The sequence below is a fragment of the Miniopterus schreibersii genome (genome assembly GCF_964146895.1).
Source record: "Miniopterus schreibersii genome assembly, chromosome: X".
NCBI classification, from domain to species: domain Eukaryota; kingdom Metazoa; phylum Chordata; class Mammalia; order Chiroptera; family Miniopteridae; genus Miniopterus; species Miniopterus schreibersii.
Window position 1 is genome coordinate 96,899,370 of NC_138104.1, and position 20,309 is coordinate 96,919,678.

The following is a 20,309-nucleotide window of genomic DNA, read 5'->3' on the forward strand; positions in this document are numbered from 1 at the left end:
TGAATCCTGTTATTTAATATTCATTACAAGCCTATGGGTTGAATACTCTGATTATCCCCCTTTTACAAATGAGGAACATGAGGCACAGAGAAGTTAAGTAACTTGCCCAAGGTCACACAGCCGTTGGCAAAGTCAAGGTTCAAATTGAGGCAACTGGCTCCATTGTCCTTGCTCTTAACTCCTCTGTTATGCTGCTTCCTTTAGGCCTTTGTCGATTTCTTCTTTGTTTACCACCACTCATCAGTGACAGGGAGAGCAGGAGTAGCAGACCCATATTCAGGGCCCAGGGAATGAAGATGTTTATTCTAAGACAAGTGTCAAAGACTTCTCGAGAGTTCCCGAGACAGGGTCTGTGGGATGCAGTACCATGAAGGAAATTGGGCGTGCCCTCCCTCCAAGTTTAATGCTGTTGAGCCATTTCTAAGGATGTCTTGCCTTACTCCCCTTTGGAGGAATGTACAAAGGCAATGTACCTTATCCGCAAAATTCCACAAAGCCATAGTGGAGATTGTTGGCTAGAGGACTTCAAATCTAAACGAGAAAGGCATCCATTTAGGACCTGAACCAAGAACAGAATCAGCCACTAAGGAACTCATGCCCCTAGTGATAAACAGATGCATCTAATAGATTTTAATAGGATTTTAACAATGATTAAATTATGCCCCGTGGGACAAGAAAATGGGAGTGACCTTTTTTGAAGTCTTTCTTCCTGAACTGCTGCATTCCTCCTGTCCTTGCCTTCAGACATCTCTTTATAATCATACATTAGTGGGGCTCTCAGGTATAAAGGTGAGCCAGAAGCTTCTTGGGATACACTTTCCTTGGACAGCTGTATCCAGGTACAGAGCCACAAAACAGGCATAGGATTCTGGTGGCAAGTTCTGTGCTAACTGTGTCTGGCTGTCAGCAAGTTGGCCAGTAACTGATTATAAGCCTGACTGAAAGGGTAGCAGATGGCACTGCTCAGAGGAGACCCAGCTGAGACAAACATGGTAGCAATTTTTCCCTAGGTAATTATGCAGTTTAGGGCAGTGGTTCTCAACTGTGGGACATGTAGCAGTGTCTGGAGGCATTTTTGGTTGTCACATTTCGGGAGCAGTGCTCCTGGCATCTCATAGGTAGAGGCCAGGGATTCTGCTTAACATCCCACAGTGCACAGGACAGCGCCCTATAAAAAAGAATGATCCAGCCCAAAAATGTCAGTGGTACCAAGGCTGAGAAACCCTGGTTTAGATTAATTTATTTGTTTCTAGTAAAATAGAAAGGACTGTGGTGTTTGTTCCCTTTATGTGGCAAGTGACTGCAAGATTTCTTGTATGCTTATGTCCATCTCATTTTAACCTACAGCTGTGCTGGTGGTTGTAGCTCTCCTGCACTCAAAACACGGTAGCTTTTTTCCTGGCTGCTGGGCTATAAGTAACCTCACTAAATGCTGTCTGTAGGGAAGGGCTTATATTTAAATGCTTAGGCTGTCTCATGTTTATAATTGTTCAGAAAAATATATGAAGATCTGTGTTTTCTCTCTCTCACCTTGGAACCTCTTGCCAACAGGACTACGATGCAATGTTGAAGCTGGTAGAAACACTGGAAATGCTGCCTACATATGATTTGACTGACCAACATAATATTAAATTCCACTACGCATTTGCACTGAATAGGTAAGAATGATAATGTATATATAGAGTTTTGAAACAAACCACCTGTTAAATTATGCTTTCTTCATTTAATCAGCACTCATTGAGTATGAGCCAGATCATGTGCTTCATGTCAAGGTTATGAAAATGGGAAAGGTCTTGGTCTTCAGGGACTTTGTCTTGGGAACATATATTCTACCTGTGAGGTCAGCCATGTAACTAAATCTCGCTAGCTCAGAGCAATAAAGGTCTTAATGAAGATTTGTCCAAAGTGCTATGGAAACATAGCAGAGGGAGGAAGTCATTCTCCTTGGGCATTTTCTGGGGTCCTTTGGACAGAGATTTGAAGACTTAGTAAGAATTACCTCATGGGCAGCAGAGAATGTGGGATAGGGTGGTAAAAAGGCCATTCCACTTGGCCAGAACACAGGAGTGAGCATAGAGTTCTTTATGTGCAGTATGTCTTCAGGGAACAGTCAGTGTGACCAGAACACAACTTGCAAGTGAAGCAAATGCATGCAGTGAGGCTCAGCATGGAGGGCGAGACTGTGTCTTGAAAGGACCTCGTTTACATGAATGAGTTGATAATATCTTGTAGACAGTGGGAGTCATGAGAAGTAAGCCAATCTTGGGTATGGTTTGAAATAAAGCCAACAGAATTTGTTGATTTAATAAAGGAGGACTAAAGCATGACTCCAGAATTTTTAGCATGAATAACAGGAATAATGGATTGGCCATTATTAAGTAAGATGGAGAAGACTATGGAAAAAAGGTTTGATCGGACAATCAAGAGTTTGGTTTTGGACAGATTAAGTTTGAGGTATTGGACATGCAGGTTAGATGCCAAGAAGGCAGTCTAAAGTTTAGTGGAGAGCACTGGGAGTCATTAAAATATAGATGGTTTGAAAAATCATGACACTGGATTGTCACCAAGGGATCTAGTGTAGTTACTGATAAATAAGAAAGATCCAAGGGTTGTGCATACACACACTCAAATGGTAAAAGATCAGGGAGATGAACAGGAAACAGAAAATTAAACAAAAATAGAAGGAAAATTAAGAAAGTGTGGTATCCTCCAAGACAAATGAAGAAGGTGGTCCAAGGAGGAAGGAGTGCTCAATTGTCAAATGCTGCTGGTAGGTCATATAACATAAGGGCTGAGAATTGATTGGTGGATTTAGCAATGATGCAGACCTACTGAATCAGAATGTCCAGGATAAGAAACACTGATGCTTGGATTCCATCTCCAGAGACTATGATTTAATTGGTCTGAGCTGTAGCCTGGACACCAGGATTTTTTAAGCTCCCCAGGAGATTCTCATATGCAGCCCTGTCTTAGTTCATTCCCATCTCTTAAATTATGAAATGGCCTTATTGTCAGAAACAGATGTTGCTGGACTGATTTAACACAGGAGGGGTTTTTTGGTGTGTTTTTAAAATATATATCTTTATTGATTTCAGAGAGAGGAAAGGAGAGGGAGAGAGAGAGAGAAACATTAATGATGAGAGATTCGTCATTGATCGACTGCCTTCTACACGACCCCAACTGGGGATCGAGCCTGCAACCTGGGCATGTGCCCTGATCAGGAATCGAACCTCGATCTCCTGGATCCTAGGCCGACCCTCAACACAGGAGTTTTTATCTATAGGCTTCTTCTTGGATACTTTGGGATCTGAAAATGATAAGCAGATCTGAAAACTGATTATTAACCACTAAAGGAATAGCACCTGTCTTAAAGTGGCTTTTAAGCTGAAAATCTTTTTATTTTTTTTGCAAATGCTTGATCTTTTGTTTATCCTCAAGACCTTTTGTTTTGAGTGACAGGGTAAGTTTCAAGTTAATGAAAAATTTCAAGGAAAATCTTGATGTAATTGGTTCAAACAAAACCAAACAAACCTGAAATCATATTAATAATTAAGCATTTAAAAGAGTTAAGTACATTGTCTTCAGAATCCTGAATAGTTCACACCTCTAAAGATGGCTCATAATAGATGTAGAAATTTTGTACCTCATTAAAATTTTCTTTTTCTCACCACCAACTCTAGAAATTAATTAAATGCTTTAGTAAATTTGAGTTGGGTTGTTATCTGTTGGCTCCTATAGGTTAAAGAATATCATGGGTGGACTGTTTATCAAGAGATCTGGTTTGCAGGTTGGTAAAATTGGAGTCTATGAACAAAGAGAAAAAAAGATTAAATATATTAGAACAAGACCAAGGTACAAAACAGAAAAAGTCAGAGTTGAAATACAGGCTTAATTATTTCAGGCTTCCAGAAGAGCATCAAATGTCTAGATTAGTTAGCCCTTCTCAACCTAGGTTGGGTTTCACAGTAGAATTAAGCCCTAATGCCCTAAGGCATTCATTGTATCAATTGAATGAACCCTCATATGCATCCAGAATGGGGCTAACTATGTACCATTTTTGAGAGAATGGAGAAAATAGTCAATCAAGTAACCTTTTCTAGGGCTTAATTTTCTAGCAGAATCCGTTGAGAAAGGCTGTCCTAGGTACTAATCTGTCTTCTTGGATGATGCAGTGGTTTTTTTTGATATACAGATCCTCAGGAAAGAAAGCATAAAAGATCCTGTTATAAAATTGCCAAGAAATGAAAGAGTAATTAATCTCTTTATTCATTTATTAGAATATTTATTAGTGAAATATACACAAGAACACTGTACAAATCTCAGCAATGATCTTTTGAATATTTAATGTGTATTCTTCCAGACTTTGTGCACAGAAACATATAATTTAAATAGAGTTTACTACAAAGAATGAGATCATACTGTTCATTTAGTTCAGTTATTTTCCCCCATGAACTGTTAAGGACATTCTTCTATATAATTACATATGGATCTATCTCTTTCTAAGGGTTGCATGGTACTCCATAGTTTGGCTTTAGAAAATATAGTTGACCCTTGAACAACTCAAGTTGCGGTGCCGACCACCTATGCAGTCAGAAAAAATACAATGACTTTCTCATCATTGATGTTTCTATCTCTTTCTCCCTCTCCCTTCCTCGCTCTGGAATCAATAAACAACATATTTAAAAAAAATATATATATATATATATATATATATGTATATATACACCTGTTTTTTTAAAAAATTGTGTATTTCACCATTCTTCAATTAATGGACATTTGGATCACCTTCAGTTTTTACTGTTACAAACAATGCCATAATAAACAGCTTTGTATAAAAATTCTTGAATATATATAAATATTTCTGTATTATAAACTCTGGAAGTGGAATTGTTGAGTCAGGGTGGGTCCTCTTACTTTTTTATTATATAAATTTCAGATATATTTAAAAGGAGGAAATAATATCAGGAATGCCAGGAACCCTTTGTCTACTTTAGTAATTTATCATTGCATGGTTAGTTTGGTTTCCTGCACACCTCCACTCTATCCCTCATACCCCAACACTGGATTTATTATTAAGCAACAACATGCCATTATATCTGTGGATGTTTTAGTATGTGTCTCTAAAGGTTAAAGACACTTTTAATTTTTTTATTGATTGATTTGAGAGGGAGTGAGGGAGAGAGAGAGAAACATTGATTTGTTCCACTTATTTATGCATTTATTGGTTGCTGCTTGTATGTGCCCCGACCAGGGATCAAACCTGCAACCTTGGTGTATCGGGATAACACTCTAACCGTCTGAGCGACCTGGCCAGGGCTGGTTAAAGACACTTTTATAAAACATAATTACAATTATGTTATCATACCTAAAAATTAATAATTCCTTAATACCAGTGTTCAAATTTCCCCCCAATTGTCTCATTTTTTCACAGTGGGTTTGTTTGAATCATGATGTAGACAAGGTCTATACTGTGCATTTCGTTAATATGACTCATAAGGTTTTTTTTTTAATATATAGTTTTTCCCCTTCTTTTTTCTTATTTATTTGTTAAAGAAACATTTGTCCTGTAGAGTTCCAAAGGTCTGGATTTTGCTGAACATATCTCTGACGAGATTAGTGAATTCTTCTGTTCCTTTTTTTCCCTGTAAATTAGTAGTTAGATTTGGACACTTGTTTCAGATTCTGGTCTAATTTTTAAAAAGGTATACTTAATAGTTGATTGTGTATTTTATCTGTGTGTTTTTTTTTTCTTTTTGTATTGCTGGTGGCCCTTGAAAATCATTGTCTGGATCCATTATTTTATTAGAGGTTGCAAAATAGTGATATTTGAATTTTATACTTAATTCCTGCATTATTAGCACAAATACTTCATAAAGAAAAATATCCCCTCACCAATGACTTGGTTACCCTGGTATACACTTTGTATGAGAAAAGAGGCTATGTGCTTGATTTTTGCCTTGATCAGTTCTCAAAAACAATGAGTTGGTTCTTTAGCATCCTCCAAAGGTGACCAATGAGGTTTTATAAGATCATTATGAACTAACTTTCATATAGTTGGTGTGTTTCAGTCCTTTATCGTTCCCCTTCCTTTTTATTTTAGTGGATTTATTGGGGTGACTTTGATTAATAAGATTATGTAAGTTTCAAGCGTACAATTCTTTAATACATCATTTGTATATTGCACTGTATGTTCACCACCCAAAGTCTGTTATTCTTCTTAGTGCTCTAATCATCCCCTTTTTGCCAAAAACTGATTCAAGTTTGCTTTTGAGTCTTGTTGCTATGAGCTCAGTAGCTTCTTTGTTTTCTTGTATGTTAAGATGTTCCAGGATCATTTAGACATATTTGAAACCAGCCATTCATCCAAGGAGTCCTGATTCCTTTTAGTGAGATGATATTTACAGACCCCAATCAGGGCTTGGAGATTCTCGTTGGTCATTGTTTGGGACCTTTTTAGTAGACAGAGCTAGGGAGACCACTCCATGAATTCATACTGATGTTCCAATTCAAATTTAGGACTGGAAGATTTTTCTTAACTTCTTTGATTTTATATTTGTTACTCTTATGCTGAAAAATCTGGCCCCTAGTGATATTAACATCATTATTTGTTGTATTTCATCTAAAAATATACATTTTCAAAATACCATTATCAGTATTATTACTAACAATATGATTACTAGAAACTATTGGAGATTTCTGTGCATTTATGTTTGTTTTTTTCCTTAGGTTGTATTTCATAGAAAAATACAGTCAAATTGCTGTGTTATAAAATCATATGAATTAGTTTTTCTTTTGTGGGTAAGCCATCAACCAGATGGTATGTTTGTTGGCAAGCAGTGTTTTTAGGGAACACTGTTTTTAAATTTTTATTTCATTTTCTTTTGTAATTGTGTAAAAAACTTATGTAGTTTCAAAGTCAAATTCCAGGAAGTATAATCTCTGTCCCTGTCCCCTTCATCATGTTTTCTCCCTCCACCTATCAGTAGCCACTTTTACTACCTTTTGGTTTATCCTTCCATGTTGAAGACATAAAATCAGGTACATATATTTATTCACATCTCCCTTTCCTAAAGTAGAAAGGTAGCATTCTCTGAACAGTATTCATCACCTTGCTTTCTTGTCTTAACAACATATTCTGGAAATCTCTCCATAGCAGTATTATAGAGATATTGTTTCATTTATTTTTACAAATGTTTAATATTTTATAATGTGAATATGAATATCATTAGCCATAGTTGATTTAATCAGTCCCAACTACTGATGGACATTTGCTTTCAAATCTTCACAGGAACTCTTTTAACATTTCACAGCCACAAACAGGTTATTTTGTGGCAAGAATTATTTTGACAACTGTCTAAGGAACTCATTTCCTGTGTGTAAGTGAAAATTTTACCATATAGCCCTGGCTGCTTTGTTCAGCGGTTAGAGCATCATCCCTGCAGACTGAAGGGTACCAGGTTCAATTCCGGCCAAGAGCATGTACCTCGGTTTCAGGCTCGATCCCTGGGGCCCTGGTCGGGGCATGGGTGGGAGGCAGCCAGTCGATGTGTCTCCCTTACATTGATATTTCTCTCTCTACGCTCCCCATCCACTCTTTCTGGAAAAAAAAAATACCATTTAATAATAAAGAGTGTGATTTATGAATATAGAAATTTCCTGTTTTGGTGGGTGTAACATGAGATAGAAAAATAGGACTCACTAAGGTCCTTTGCTGTTTGAGGATGGCAAGGCATTTCAGGTTAAGAAATGGCATGATACATTTCTAAATTCATCTGGGCTTTGAAATTGGGGGCCCTGCCATTTTTCACAGAACCTTTTATCAAGCTGTCTCATCCTCATGATTCAGGCTTAGCTTCTAAAATCCTTGCTCTTCATCCAGTTACAGGAGGCTGCCATATTATTTTTGTCTTTCCAGATACATTGATCACCTTATGCTCTCATCCACAGTGAAAGTTTCATTTAAAGAGAAAGGATCAAATAGGGACTGAATATGATTGTATGAAATTTACTGGAGTGGATCTTAAGCAGCTGTTAGATTTGAATATGAAAAATGAAATATAATTTAGAATTTTTTCTGATAAAATATAGCATCCTTACATCCAGCCCTTCAAAGAATGAATGTATATACACTCCTGTATCGTGATTCAGACATTCATGATCTTATTACATGAATCTTTCAGGAGAAACAGCACAGGCGACCGTGAGAAGGCTCTGCAGATCATACTGCAGGTTGTGCAGAGCTGTGACTACCCAGCCCCCGACATGTTGTACCTGTGTGGAAGGATCTACAAGGATATCTTTTTGGATTCACACTGCAAAGATAATGTCAGCAGGGACAGTGCCATTGACTGGTAAACCCTCAGCCCTAGTCAGTAGCATGTGCATCTCTGCAAAGAACAGAATTGCAGTAGCTAAAAATCCACATCTTTTTCCTATGTATGTGTGTCTGTTTGCTGGCAGTGAAAAAATATACCATAAATGTAGTTTGGGAATTTCCACACTCCTTTTCCCCTAAGGAAACCATTAGAAGCAGGGTTTTTTACTGGTGATATTCTTCCAACAAGTTCACTCATTTATCGGGGCAAGAAGTAGGATCAGCATGCTCCTTCCCAGCTATTCCTTCTAGAACATTGTTCTACTGCTGTGAGGGAATTGTCTTCTCAGTGAGCTATTCATGCATCCATCCATCCATCCATCCATCCATTCAACAAAGGTTTATTGAGGGTTTACTGTGTTCCAGAAACTTTTGTAGATGGTGAGGATAAACACAGCAAATGCAAATTCCTGCCCTGATGGGCCTTGCATTGCTGGTAAGGGAAGTCATACAAAGTAAAATATATAGGACATGAGTTGATAGTGAGGGCTTTGGGGAAAAGTTAAGCAGGGAGCGGGGGGAAAGAGGGTTAGAAGGAGTTGTCTGCAGTTTTAGGTAGAGTGGTCAGTGTAAGTGAATAAAGATGTGAAGATGGTGAGGGAATGAGCCTTACTGTGGAGAAAGTGTTCCAGGAGGAGGAGGACAGCAAGGGCAAAGACCCTGAGGAGAAAGCATGCTGGGCAGGCTCAAGGATGGTAAGCTTGAGCAAGTGGAGAGTGGCAGGAGATGGGAGGGAAGATGACCTTTTTACTCTGAGGGAGATGATACAACATTGGAGTGTTCTGAGCAGAGGAATGACAAGATCTGGCATGCATTTTAACTGGAGTACTCTCACTGTTGTGCAAAGAATACATTTTAAGGAGTGTATCAGCTATCATTTGCTATGTAATGACTCCAAAGCTTAGTGGCTTAAAACCATGGTTTATCATTTCTCATGATTCTGTTCATTGGCCAGGCAGTTCCTCTGCTGGCTCCACTCCCAAAATGCTGGGCTCACTCCTAAAGTTGCAGTCAGCTGGAGGGTCAGCAGAGCTGGAAGCTCCAAGATGGCTTCATGCGCATTTGCCAGCTAGTTCTGGGTGTTGGTGGCGAGCCTTCATTCTCTGTCATGTGGTTCTAATCCTGATAGACCAGCTTTCTTACATGGTAGGCTGCATTCTAAGAGAGCAAAGGTGGAAGCTGCAAAGCTTCTTGAGGCTTACATCACAAATTCATGCAAGGTCAGTTATACCACATGCAGTTGGTCAAAGCAAATCACATGGCCATCCCAAATTTAAGGAGGTAGAGAAATAGAGTCCGTGTGGGTGGGAGAAATGGCAGTCATATTGCAAAAGCACATGCACAGTGGGATGGGAGGAATTTGTGGCCATTAAACAATTTAGCAGAGGGGCAAGAGCAGAAGCAGGGGACAGAAGACTGTTGAAATAATGCAGGAGAGAGCTGATGGTGGCTTGAACTAGGATGGTAGTGACAAATGATAAGTCAGAACCTGGATTCTTTTGAAGGTGAATCCAACAGCTCACATTATCCATTTCCATCACAAGAGATCTTGTCATTGCTGTTCTGCTCTCATTTAATTATGACTGCTGCTTCTCTCTCTCTGTTCTCCTTCCATACACGTTGGAGGCTCTGTCCTCTAACCTCACCTCTCTGTCCACATGCTCTTCCCTGGTGATCCCGGCCAGTCCCACATCCCGGGACCCTTAGGTAGTCTGTAGCTCAACCTCTGTCCTTAGCTGTGGCCTCATATTTCCCCCTCTTTGCCCACCTTTTCTACCTTGAGATGGTACTGGTATTTAAGACTAACCATGTCCAAAGCTGAAGTTATTTTCTGATCTCCACAAGGTATGGCTTTCAGTGTCTTGGTTTCATACCACCTGCAGCCTCCTAGACTTAAACTTTTGATTGATGTTTGCTGAGTTTCACTTATTTTCTCATACAATCAATCCCCAATTATAGCCCTTCTGTGAGTCTGTCCTCACTCCCTGCCAGTCCTCTTCCATCACCACCACCCTTAATCAGCACATTTTTTGTTTTATTTTCTTGCTAGGAATGTTCTAACGCTATCCCAAATAGGCTTTATCTTTGGTGTCTCTAAAGCTCAAGGACCCCACCATGGCTCCCCATTCCCTATTAAATAAAAATTCAATCTTAGGTCATCATTCTGGGTGCTTGTTCCCCAACCCACCTCTAGTGCTATTTCCCGTGGCCTGATATATGTCCAAATAAATTAAAATTCCTTAGGAGCTCCCCAAACTGCCATCTCTGTTCCCACCATTTTCTATTCTGGGGGTTCCCTTTCCAGATATCTGATAATTATAATTCTATTCATCTTCATACCATTTCTGAAGTCTCTAAGGATGACCCCATATGTCTTCTGTGAGTCCCTCTAGACTTTCCATTTGTGTGGTTTTAGGATATTTATGACATTCACACTTGTATTTTCACTAATTGTGTGTAGATCTTATCATCTTTACCATAGTATAGGTTCTTATAGGACAGGGACCTTGGGTTATTCTTAGTTCATCCTCAGTAGTACCTAATGTACTATATGGCAGAGAGGAATCACTCGGGTGTGGAAGGAAAGGGTAAGGAAGGGAAGTTAACATTTCTTAGAGCCAAAATAGGAAGCTATACTCCCTCCATGGTGGACAAGAATTCAAACCCCAGGCCAGGAAATTACTACCTGTGGCTCCTTCAAGAAAGTCAAAGGAGCCTTTCTCCATCCACTTCAGAAGGTAGTAGCAGTGGGTACAGAAGCAAATGAAGAATAGTCTTCTGGTCAGGGCATCTTAGCTCAAGTGAAACCTTAGGGATAGTCTAACCCAGGCCCTCAGGTACAGATGTGAAACATGTGGCTCAGGGAGGTCGGGGGCTGGTCCAAAGTCACAGGGCTGGTCAGAGACAAACTTGGGACTGTAATGCTGACTCCAGGTTCAAGTCTTATCTGCCCCCAAGCCACGCCTGTTTGATTTATTGCAGAAGTGTAAAGAAGTCACCCTCTCTTCCTTCTTCCCAGATAACTTTTCATAGAAGAAAATGAAAAAAATCAAATACAGTAGGATATGGAATTTAAAATACTCAAAACATACGGGTGGATGATGAGATTTCAGTTGTATTGGAATTTTGTTGGCTGGGGTTGGAAGGACTATCTTGGTGTCCTCTGGTCTATCTGAGGGTACTTATATTATGCCCCAAAGTTTATAAAACCAGATTTTAATGGCCTTAAATAAGTTCTCACTTCCACAATTAATATTTTGTTAGTGTTTAACTCTCTTGTCACACAAGTGACAAAACAACTTCTGTTTTAGAAGTGTTTGGCATACTTTACTGATCAGATTCTTTTTCTTGATCATGGTACTCAGTCACTCATGGAAGAGAAAGAAGCTTTTTGTGTATAGAATAAATAAGAGAATTAAAAATGGCACTGTTAACTTTTTGGTATAAAAATGGTATTCGTAGTTTCATATCTTCATCCTAATGTAATAGATCCCTGCCTCTTCTGTCACTTTATGCCACTGCTCTTATAGTTCTTTGAGCTCCAAGATTCTGGCAATACTGCTTCATACATGAAAAAATGATTCCATTTTGTGATATAAGCAAACAAATGGTCTGCAGAGAAATAGCCTATAATTGATGCAATTTCTATGTAATAAAAAATGCTGCACATACGAATGGAGTCTAACTCTAAAAATGAGATTTGGACATCAAATTGTGGTCTCCTTTTGAGGGTAGGTTTATAAGAGGTTTTACATTTCTTTCGTACACTTTAATATAGTTTCCTTATTTTATATAATGGTCATGGGGTTTTTTGTGTGTGTTTTTTAAACCTGATGAAAAAATTTTAAACTCCCTAGTGTAAGTTACTGTGTTGCTTCTATGACATTTTTAAGAGATATTTGCTGCATGTAGCCATTTATAAAGATTGGGAGGGAAAGCTGGAAACCAATAAATTAGAGTATTACAAATTTTCACAAGAAGGTTGGTTTCTACCATTATTTACACATTTTTTTCTACCATAATAAGATGATAAAATAAGAACTGCATGGTTCTGTGATTGTAGGTATCGCAAAGGGTTTGAGCTGCAATCATCTCTTTATTCTGGAATTAACCTTGCAATTTTGCTGGTAGTTACTGGACAACAATTTGAAACATCCATGGAACTAAGGAAAATAGGTAAAGCTACTTATTATTATAAATGTTGATGCTTTGGTAATACAAGTTCAGCATTAAAAATTATGTTCATAAAACTAGAATTATATTTCAGAAGGAAGAATTACTCTTTGATGGCACACCTGAGACAGTGGCCAAAATAAAATGCCCATTTTTCTACTCTCTAAAGAAGGGGTGGGGAACCTGTTGTCTGCCAAGGGCCATTTGGATATTTATAACATCATTCCAGGGCCATACAAAATTATCAACTTAAAAATAAGCTGTGAAAAAAGCTCCTAGATTTATTGAATTTCGAGTCCCGCCTGTGGTTGCCTTGGCAGGGCCAGACCAAATGATTTTGCGGGCCGTATACGGCCCAAGGGACAGATGTTCCTCGCCCTTAATCTAAAGGCTTGCATAATATAATAGAAACTAGAAACATTTTTATAACTTTATCTAAAATTCATATTCTTAAGGTATCCAGCTGAACAGTTTGTTGGGGAAAAAAGGGTGCTTGGAGAACATGAACAATTACTGGGATGTAGGTCAGTTCTTCAACGTCAGCATGTTGGCTAGCAACGTGGGGAAGTCCATCCAAGCAGCAGAGAGGTTGTTCAATCTGAAGCCTCCAGTCTGGTGAGTCATGTCTGTGTGTTATCATTACCCTTCTCAATATCAGATCATGCCCTGAAATGTTTCTGCCAGGGAGAAAATGAGTAAATGCAAAAAACGATAGCAAGCACTGTGTCCTTCCTTCCGACTTCATTATAGCAAAGTTAGGGCAGAAAGAACAACTCTGAGGGATCTCTTGGTTTTATATGAAGGGAGGGAAAGCCAGATGCATGCACACACAAAATATATCCCTACATGCTGTATCTACAAGATGAAACACACAGTCCTATTAATTTCCTCGGGTCATCCAGGTCCTCAGGAGCAAAACTTTCTTTGGTACTAATACGTATTTTGCATTTGTGAGAAAGCAGATCATAAAGCTGAAAAACACAGCAAGAAAATGCTGTTTATCACAAATGAAAACTGAAACTAAAAGACCAATAATAGATATATGGTTGAGAAAATGTGGCCTAGGCCTAGGTTATATAGCCATTAAAATGTGCAAGAAGCAGTACTTGGAGACATGGAAATGTGTTTATGGTTTATCATAGAATAAGAAAGGCCAGCTAGCTGTGGGATATACTTTTCTACATGAGTGGCTCTCAAACTTTGGCATGTATCAGAATCACCCGTATTGATTAAACAGATTGCTGGGCTCACCCTTAGGATTTCTGGTTCACACGGTCTATGGTGGGGCCTAAGAATTTGCATTTACAAATTACAAGGTGATGCTGATGGTCTGGGGACACTTGGAGAATCACTGTTCTGTAAGGACTCATTTTAATTAAAAATATGTGTTTGGTGTGTGACTCAGAAAAAGGTGTGGATGGGTTGGGCTATACCTGACTTTCCCAATAGCCATTAAGCTCCCTTAGAATTGTGGTTATCTTATTGATTGCTAGCATTCCATAGTAGATGCTCAGTAGATATTTGTTATAATGAATAAATGATGAATGATGGATTTTCTCTAAAATATTGATGGTTGTCTCAGGGCGGTAGCCTTATAAGTTTTTAGTTGTTTGTTGTTTTTTTGTTTTAATTTTTTATCCTCACCTGAGGATATGTTTGTTGATTTTAGAGAGAGAGAGAAAGGGAGAAAGAGAAGCATTGATATGGGAGAGAAACATCGATCAGTTGCCTCCTGTACGCACCCTGACTGGGGATTAAACCCACAACCTACGTATGTGCCCTGACTAGGAATCGAACCCATAGCCTTTTGGTGCACGAATTAATGCTCCAACCAACTGAGCCACCCAGCCAGGGCTAACTTTATAAGTTTTTAATCTGCTTTTTCCTTATCTGATTTGTTGAAAATGCATTTGGATTACTTGCATAATTTACAAATTTTTACTTTTAACAATCTGTTGATCGTCCCCCTCTTATTTCTTAGCTCAGTGGGTCAATCTGGACTCCTGGCTGTAAGAATCTCTTCAGTCATACCTAGTTTGACCCCGTTTCTTCCCAGTCTGAAGGACTTAAATATGGTCCCCAAACCATATCAACCTCTAGAAAGTTCTCTGAGGCTGAGAATACGGAGGCAGGCGCTCTCTAGCCCTCCCTGAGTGGCTGATGTTCCAGAATACTGATTTTAGCTGACTCCATGGAAAGCAGGCCTGAGGCTTGAATATATTCTCATTACATCAGTGCTTGGGCTGACTTACAGTGTTGATACCTATTGTTGTAGATCCAAGACCACCCTCAGGTTCATGATTTGCTAGAAGGATTCACAGAAGTCAGAAAAGCTATTATATTCATGGTATTATAGTAGAAATATACAGATTCAGATTGGTAAAGGCAAAAGGCACACAGGGCAGAGTCCATGGAGACCAGTCACAAGCTTCCAGTTATCCTCTCTCTGTGGAGTCGTATGGACAGTATTTAATTTTCTCAGCAACAGTGAATGACAGCATGCCCAAAGTATTGCCAACCAGGGAAGCTCACCAAGTATTGGTGTCCTGGATTTTTATTGAGGATCAGTCATGTAGACATGGAATACCTATATGACTGACCTTAGTGACTGAGTCCCCAATCTCTCTTGAGATCACACTGATACAGCATTGCCCAAGACCCACCATGAGTCATATTGTTAGTATAAACTATCTGGCATGGCCCACAGCTCCAGGTTAACAAAATCACTCTTATCAGGTAGGCTATCCCAAGGGCTTAAGGGTGATTTTCCAGAAACCAGTCTAGGGCCAGATCTTTCTTTGGAATGTGTAGAGTTTGGACAACTTAGGCCAGCTGAGTTAATCCTGTACTGCACAGTATCCAAGCAAGTCATTCAGAGTCTAACTGATCTGTCTTCCCAGGATACCTCTAGACTTTATCCTCAAAGGCCTGAGGCTTTAATATATTCTCATTATGTCAGTGCTTGGGTTGACTTATAGTGTTGATACCTATTGTTGTAGGTCCAAGACCTCAAAGGGCAAAATAATACTCTGATGCTTTCACCTGAACCATCCCTGTTTAGTGCCACAGAAAATGTGACCTCTACTGCCTAGCAACTATGTTTCAAAAAGGTCAACTTGCCTGAGGACAGTAAAGGTGTGGTCAGATCCAAGATCTCATAACATCAAAAATCTACCTGCTCAGATCTAATTTTTTTAAAAAAGAAAAGGCAATAAATTTTATATTAGTGATTGCCAGGGATCCAGGAAGAGTTGGGGATGAGAAGGAAGTAGGCGTTGGCTATAGAAGGGACACAAGAGGGATCCTTGTGGCAGTGAAAATGTTCTCTGTCATGACTGTATCAAGGTCAATATCCTGATAGTTATATTGTTTTAGAATCTAGTGAGATGTTACCTTTGGGATGGGGTAAACCAGGCAAAGGCAAGGGTGCATGGGATCTCTCAGTATTGTTTCTTATGTAAATCTACAATTACCTCAAAATAAAAAGTTGAATTAAAAAAGAAAAAGACGATGAGTTTGAAATTTTGTCATTTTGCAAGTGCTTTGAACTTCAGACTACTTGCTCTTGTTATTTAAGGCAGCAAATGCTTGCCAGTCTGCTTTTGAACACTGTGTACCAAAATTGAGGTTAGATCAATGTTGTTAAAAAGTCATGTTATATGATTTTGTTGAGCAGTCTTATATTTTGCCTACTGTTTGAGTTTCATTTAATTAAGTATATGGCTGCCAAATGATTAAGAAGCACTCACTACACAATATGAATTTAAGTAAAAAGCTTTCAGGAAATTTCTTTTACAGGGAGTAGAATTGAACTCAGTTTCTTTGGGAATCTAATTAATTGGTGCTTATGATTTTTCCAGGTACCTGCGATCATTAGTCCAGAATTTATTTTTAATTCTGCGCTTCAAGAAACCCATTATTGAACAGTCATCCAAGCGAGAACAGCTTAACTTCTGGTTAGATATAATTTTTGAGGCAGCAAAGGAAGTTGCTAATGGACTCAGATTTCCAGTAAGATATGCTAAATTTTTCTTTTTTAAGAAAGTATGTTTTTATTGATTTCAGAGAGAGGAAGGGAGAGGGAGAGAAAGATAGAAATATCAATGATGAGAGTCTTTGATTGGCTGCTTCCTGCACGCCCCCTACTGGGGATCAAGCGTGCAACCCAGGCATGTGCTGTGACTGGGAATTGAACAATGATCTCCTGGTTCATGGGTCGACGCTCAACCACTGACCCATGCTGGCCAGGCTAAATTTGTTTCTTTAAGATAAAAGTAAAAAGAAACTGAAGATTTGTGCTAATTATTGAATACTCTGAAAGGAAAAAAAACAAACACCTTATAGTAATTTAAAATGTTAAGCTATTCATCAATTTTATGTGGAATCAACCAGTGATAGATCAACTTACTAGAAAAAGTGGATATACAGTTGACCCTTGAACAACATGGGTTTGAACTGTGAAGGTCCAGTTAGATGTAGATTTTTTTCAATAAATACTGTATTTTCTAAAATAGAGTGATTTTTGTCTCCCGAGGACATTTGATAATGTCTGGAGACATTTTTGGTTGTCACAATTATGGGGAAGGTGGTGTAACTGGCAGCTCATGGGTGGAGGCCATGGATGCCACTAAACATCCCACAGTGCACAGGACAGTCCCACCTCCCCACACACAGAATTACCTAGCCCAAAATGTCAGTAGTGCCAAGGTGGAGAAACCCTGCTCTAGAACAGTGCAGTACTAATAGTGAAATTTTGGAATTCAAAGCTGTTTCCTTTTGAGTTTTGGTTTGCCTCTAGTGCCACAATTTAAAAAAAAAAAAAACAAACTTTATTGAAAAGCAAAATTGCTTTTATCTTTTTATTTTTTGTTGCAGTTTTATGACCATCTTAAGGAGGCATAAATAGATACCTAAGCATTCTGGAAACTGAACTTCAGATAATTGTGTTTCATATTTATGCCATGAACATTTTGTGAACATGTAGCATTCAAGAATCTCATTAACCAGCTAATAAAAGATTAAGTTATTTGAAATGATTATCATAATAATTTTGTTCCTGGGCAATAAGTTTTAAAATCTTCTTTAAATTATAAAATATTTCAGACCTACTGGAAGGTAGAAAAAAATAACGGAACAGACACTGAGGTAATCTCTACCCAGGCTCAGCAATCTTAAACATACTACTTTATTTGCTTTGGAAATTCATCCTCTCTTTATCTCGTTCCTGTACTGCCCCGCCCCCTCCTTCCTCCCTCTCTCTACCCCAACAAAATAAAACCTGACTGATGTCACCTCACTTTTCATCCCCTTGCATTTTTTAGAATTGGTACCTACCTGTGATCATTCAGTTTACTTCCTCATTTCTCTCGAAAACTGCAGCATCCCTCTTTTTTTTGTCACCTCCCTGAGTGGGCCTTTCTTGACTACCCTATCTAAAAATGTTCCCCCTCCATCCAACTCTCATATTTATCCTGCCTTATTTCTTCAGATTTCTATATGATACCATATTGCATATCCCTATCTGTTTGTTCCTCCATCTGCACCATCAGAACAAAGACCTCCTGAGGGCAGGGGCTTCTGTTATGGGCCACTGTGTCCATTGGTCCTACAACAGGGTTGGCACACTGTACAGGTCCTTCATGAGTGTTTGTGAAGTGCACAGCTTTCCCCTTCCTCAGTAGGCAGGGTGATCTATTTTGTATATTCCTGTGCATTACAGAAATCCGTTCTTCTTCTAGGTTCTGGTGATAGAACCAACAAAAGTCTACCAGCCTTCATATGTCTCTATAAACAGTGATGCTGAGGAGAGGACGGTTTCTCTGTGGCATGTCTCACCCACGGAAATGGTAAGAAAAAAGATCACCAACAGCATTTTCTTTATTCTGTATGATTTAGTCAAAGATTTAATTCTCAAGTATAGGAGTCTATGTTGTACTTGAAAAATCAGGCAGCTGTGCCTAACTTCTGAGTTATAGGAATAGATGAGAGAGTATAACCACAGACGAAAGAAAGGCAGGTTTTTCCATTACATATGTTTATATTATATATGATTGTGTATGTATGAATGTGTATGCATGTATATATATATAAATGAATACAGGCTTGTTGAAAAAGACAGTTAAACCATGAGGAAGTAGATAAGGAATAAAGGGAAAGTCCCTCCCTACAAATCTCCTAAACCTATTCTCCATTCCCATCCTCAGTGATTTGGTGGCTATCTGTCTATACCTTTTTTCTAAACTCATTTATATGTGTATGATGTGTGTATACATACATATGTTATATATATTGTAATATATAAGAGAGAAAAGCATTATTAAAGTGAGATCATACAGTATATATTCATTGTTTTGCAACGTGCTCTTTTTAACTGATTCATACACATGAACAATTTTTATGTAGCACACACAGATCCACCTGATTTCTTAAGTGTAATATTCCCGATATTCCTGTATCATGTGGTGCATTTCTGAATATGGATAAACCATAATTTATTTTACCATTTTCCCGCCGATGCACATTTAGGTCTGTTTTGCTCTCTAGCCAATGGTAGCTGTGCTGGTGCACATTCTGGTGGTTACACCCTACTATGCTCATGTAGCTATTTCCAGAGCAGGGATTCCCAGAAATGGTCCTGTTGGATTCAGGACTAAACATGTTTTAAATTCAGTAGCAGCTGTCAAATATGTACCTTTCCAATTTTACTCACACCAACCATATAGGAGAGGAAACATTTTAATTTAATTACCCATTAAAGAGATTACAGAAATGCTGGACCAGGCCTGGTGTTTTGTGATAACAACTATATTTTCATCTCTGTGTGTCTAAAGTACTTCACCAGCTTTTTGCTTTGATAAAATATTTTGTAGTAATAAAAAGATGTAGCACCTTTGACAAGTTCATTAGATAGATCTATTTGCTATGTATATGTTTTCATGGAGTGTGGAGAGAGTTCTGCCATAATAACTTGGCAAAGAAAGATTTTTCCCCCTGGAAACAAGTATGTGGAAAAATAATCAGGTGAAAATAAGGAAAACCTTAGAAAAATAAAATGCAACATTGGACAATAAGCAGAGAATCATGTTAGAAATTCCTTATCAGAAATAATAATGATACAACAATTTCCCATTGTTCAGTGGGTATAAAGTTTGAGTTACACTATATGAATACATTACAATGTATATTACATATACACAGAAAAGTACATCAGTCATCATCTGCTGTACAACTTAGTGCCTGTAGTTAACAATATCGTATTGTGCCCTTCAAAATTTAAGAGGGTAAATCCCATGTTATGTGTTCTTACCACACACACACACAAATAAGAACAAAAACCAAGGGGCACAAGGACACTTTAAGGGGTGATAGATATGTCTATTTCTTTGATTGTGGTGAAGGTGTCATGGGTGTTTGCCTACATCCAAACTCATCTTTATGCATATTAAATATGTACATTTCTTTGTATAACAGTTATACCTCAGTAAAGGTATAAAGAAAGAAATAGTCATGAATGATATCTCAGGTTGTCTTAGTCTGCTTGAGATGCTGTAACAGAACACCATAGACTGGGTGACTTAACAGAAATTTATTTCTCACAGTTCTAGAGGCTAGGAGATCTGAGATGAGAGTCCCAGCATGGTAGAGTTCTGGTGAGAACCCACTTCCTAGTTTTCAAATGGTGGTCTTGCGCTGTCCTCACATGACTGAGAGAGAGACTGGGAGCTCTCTCCTGTCTCTTCTTGTAAGGGTAGTAATCCTGTCA

The 20,309-nt window shown here is 38.5% G+C and overlaps 1 protein-coding gene across 1 annotated transcript in view; it reads left to right on the plus strand.

The window, feature by feature from the left end:
- MAP3K15 (mitogen-activated protein kinase kinase kinase 15) overlaps positions 1 to 20,309 on the plus strand; it is a gene marked incomplete at its 5' end in the record, with an annotated part of 76,595 nt that overhangs the window by 28,670 nt on the left and 27,616 nt on the right. The window contains 6 exons of the mRNA XM_081125428.1: positions 1,552 to 1,658; positions 8,181 to 8,351; positions 12,438 to 12,550; positions 13,003 to 13,162; positions 16,408 to 16,558; positions 18,286 to 18,393. Of these exons, the coding sequence (XP_080981554.1) occupies positions 1,552 to 1,658; positions 8,181 to 8,351; positions 12,438 to 12,550; positions 13,003 to 13,162; positions 16,408 to 16,558; positions 18,286 to 18,393 (810 nt within the window). The remainder of the gene's footprint in view (positions 1 to 1,551; positions 1,659 to 8,180; positions 8,352 to 12,437; positions 12,551 to 13,002; positions 13,163 to 16,407; positions 16,559 to 18,285; positions 18,394 to 20,309) is intronic.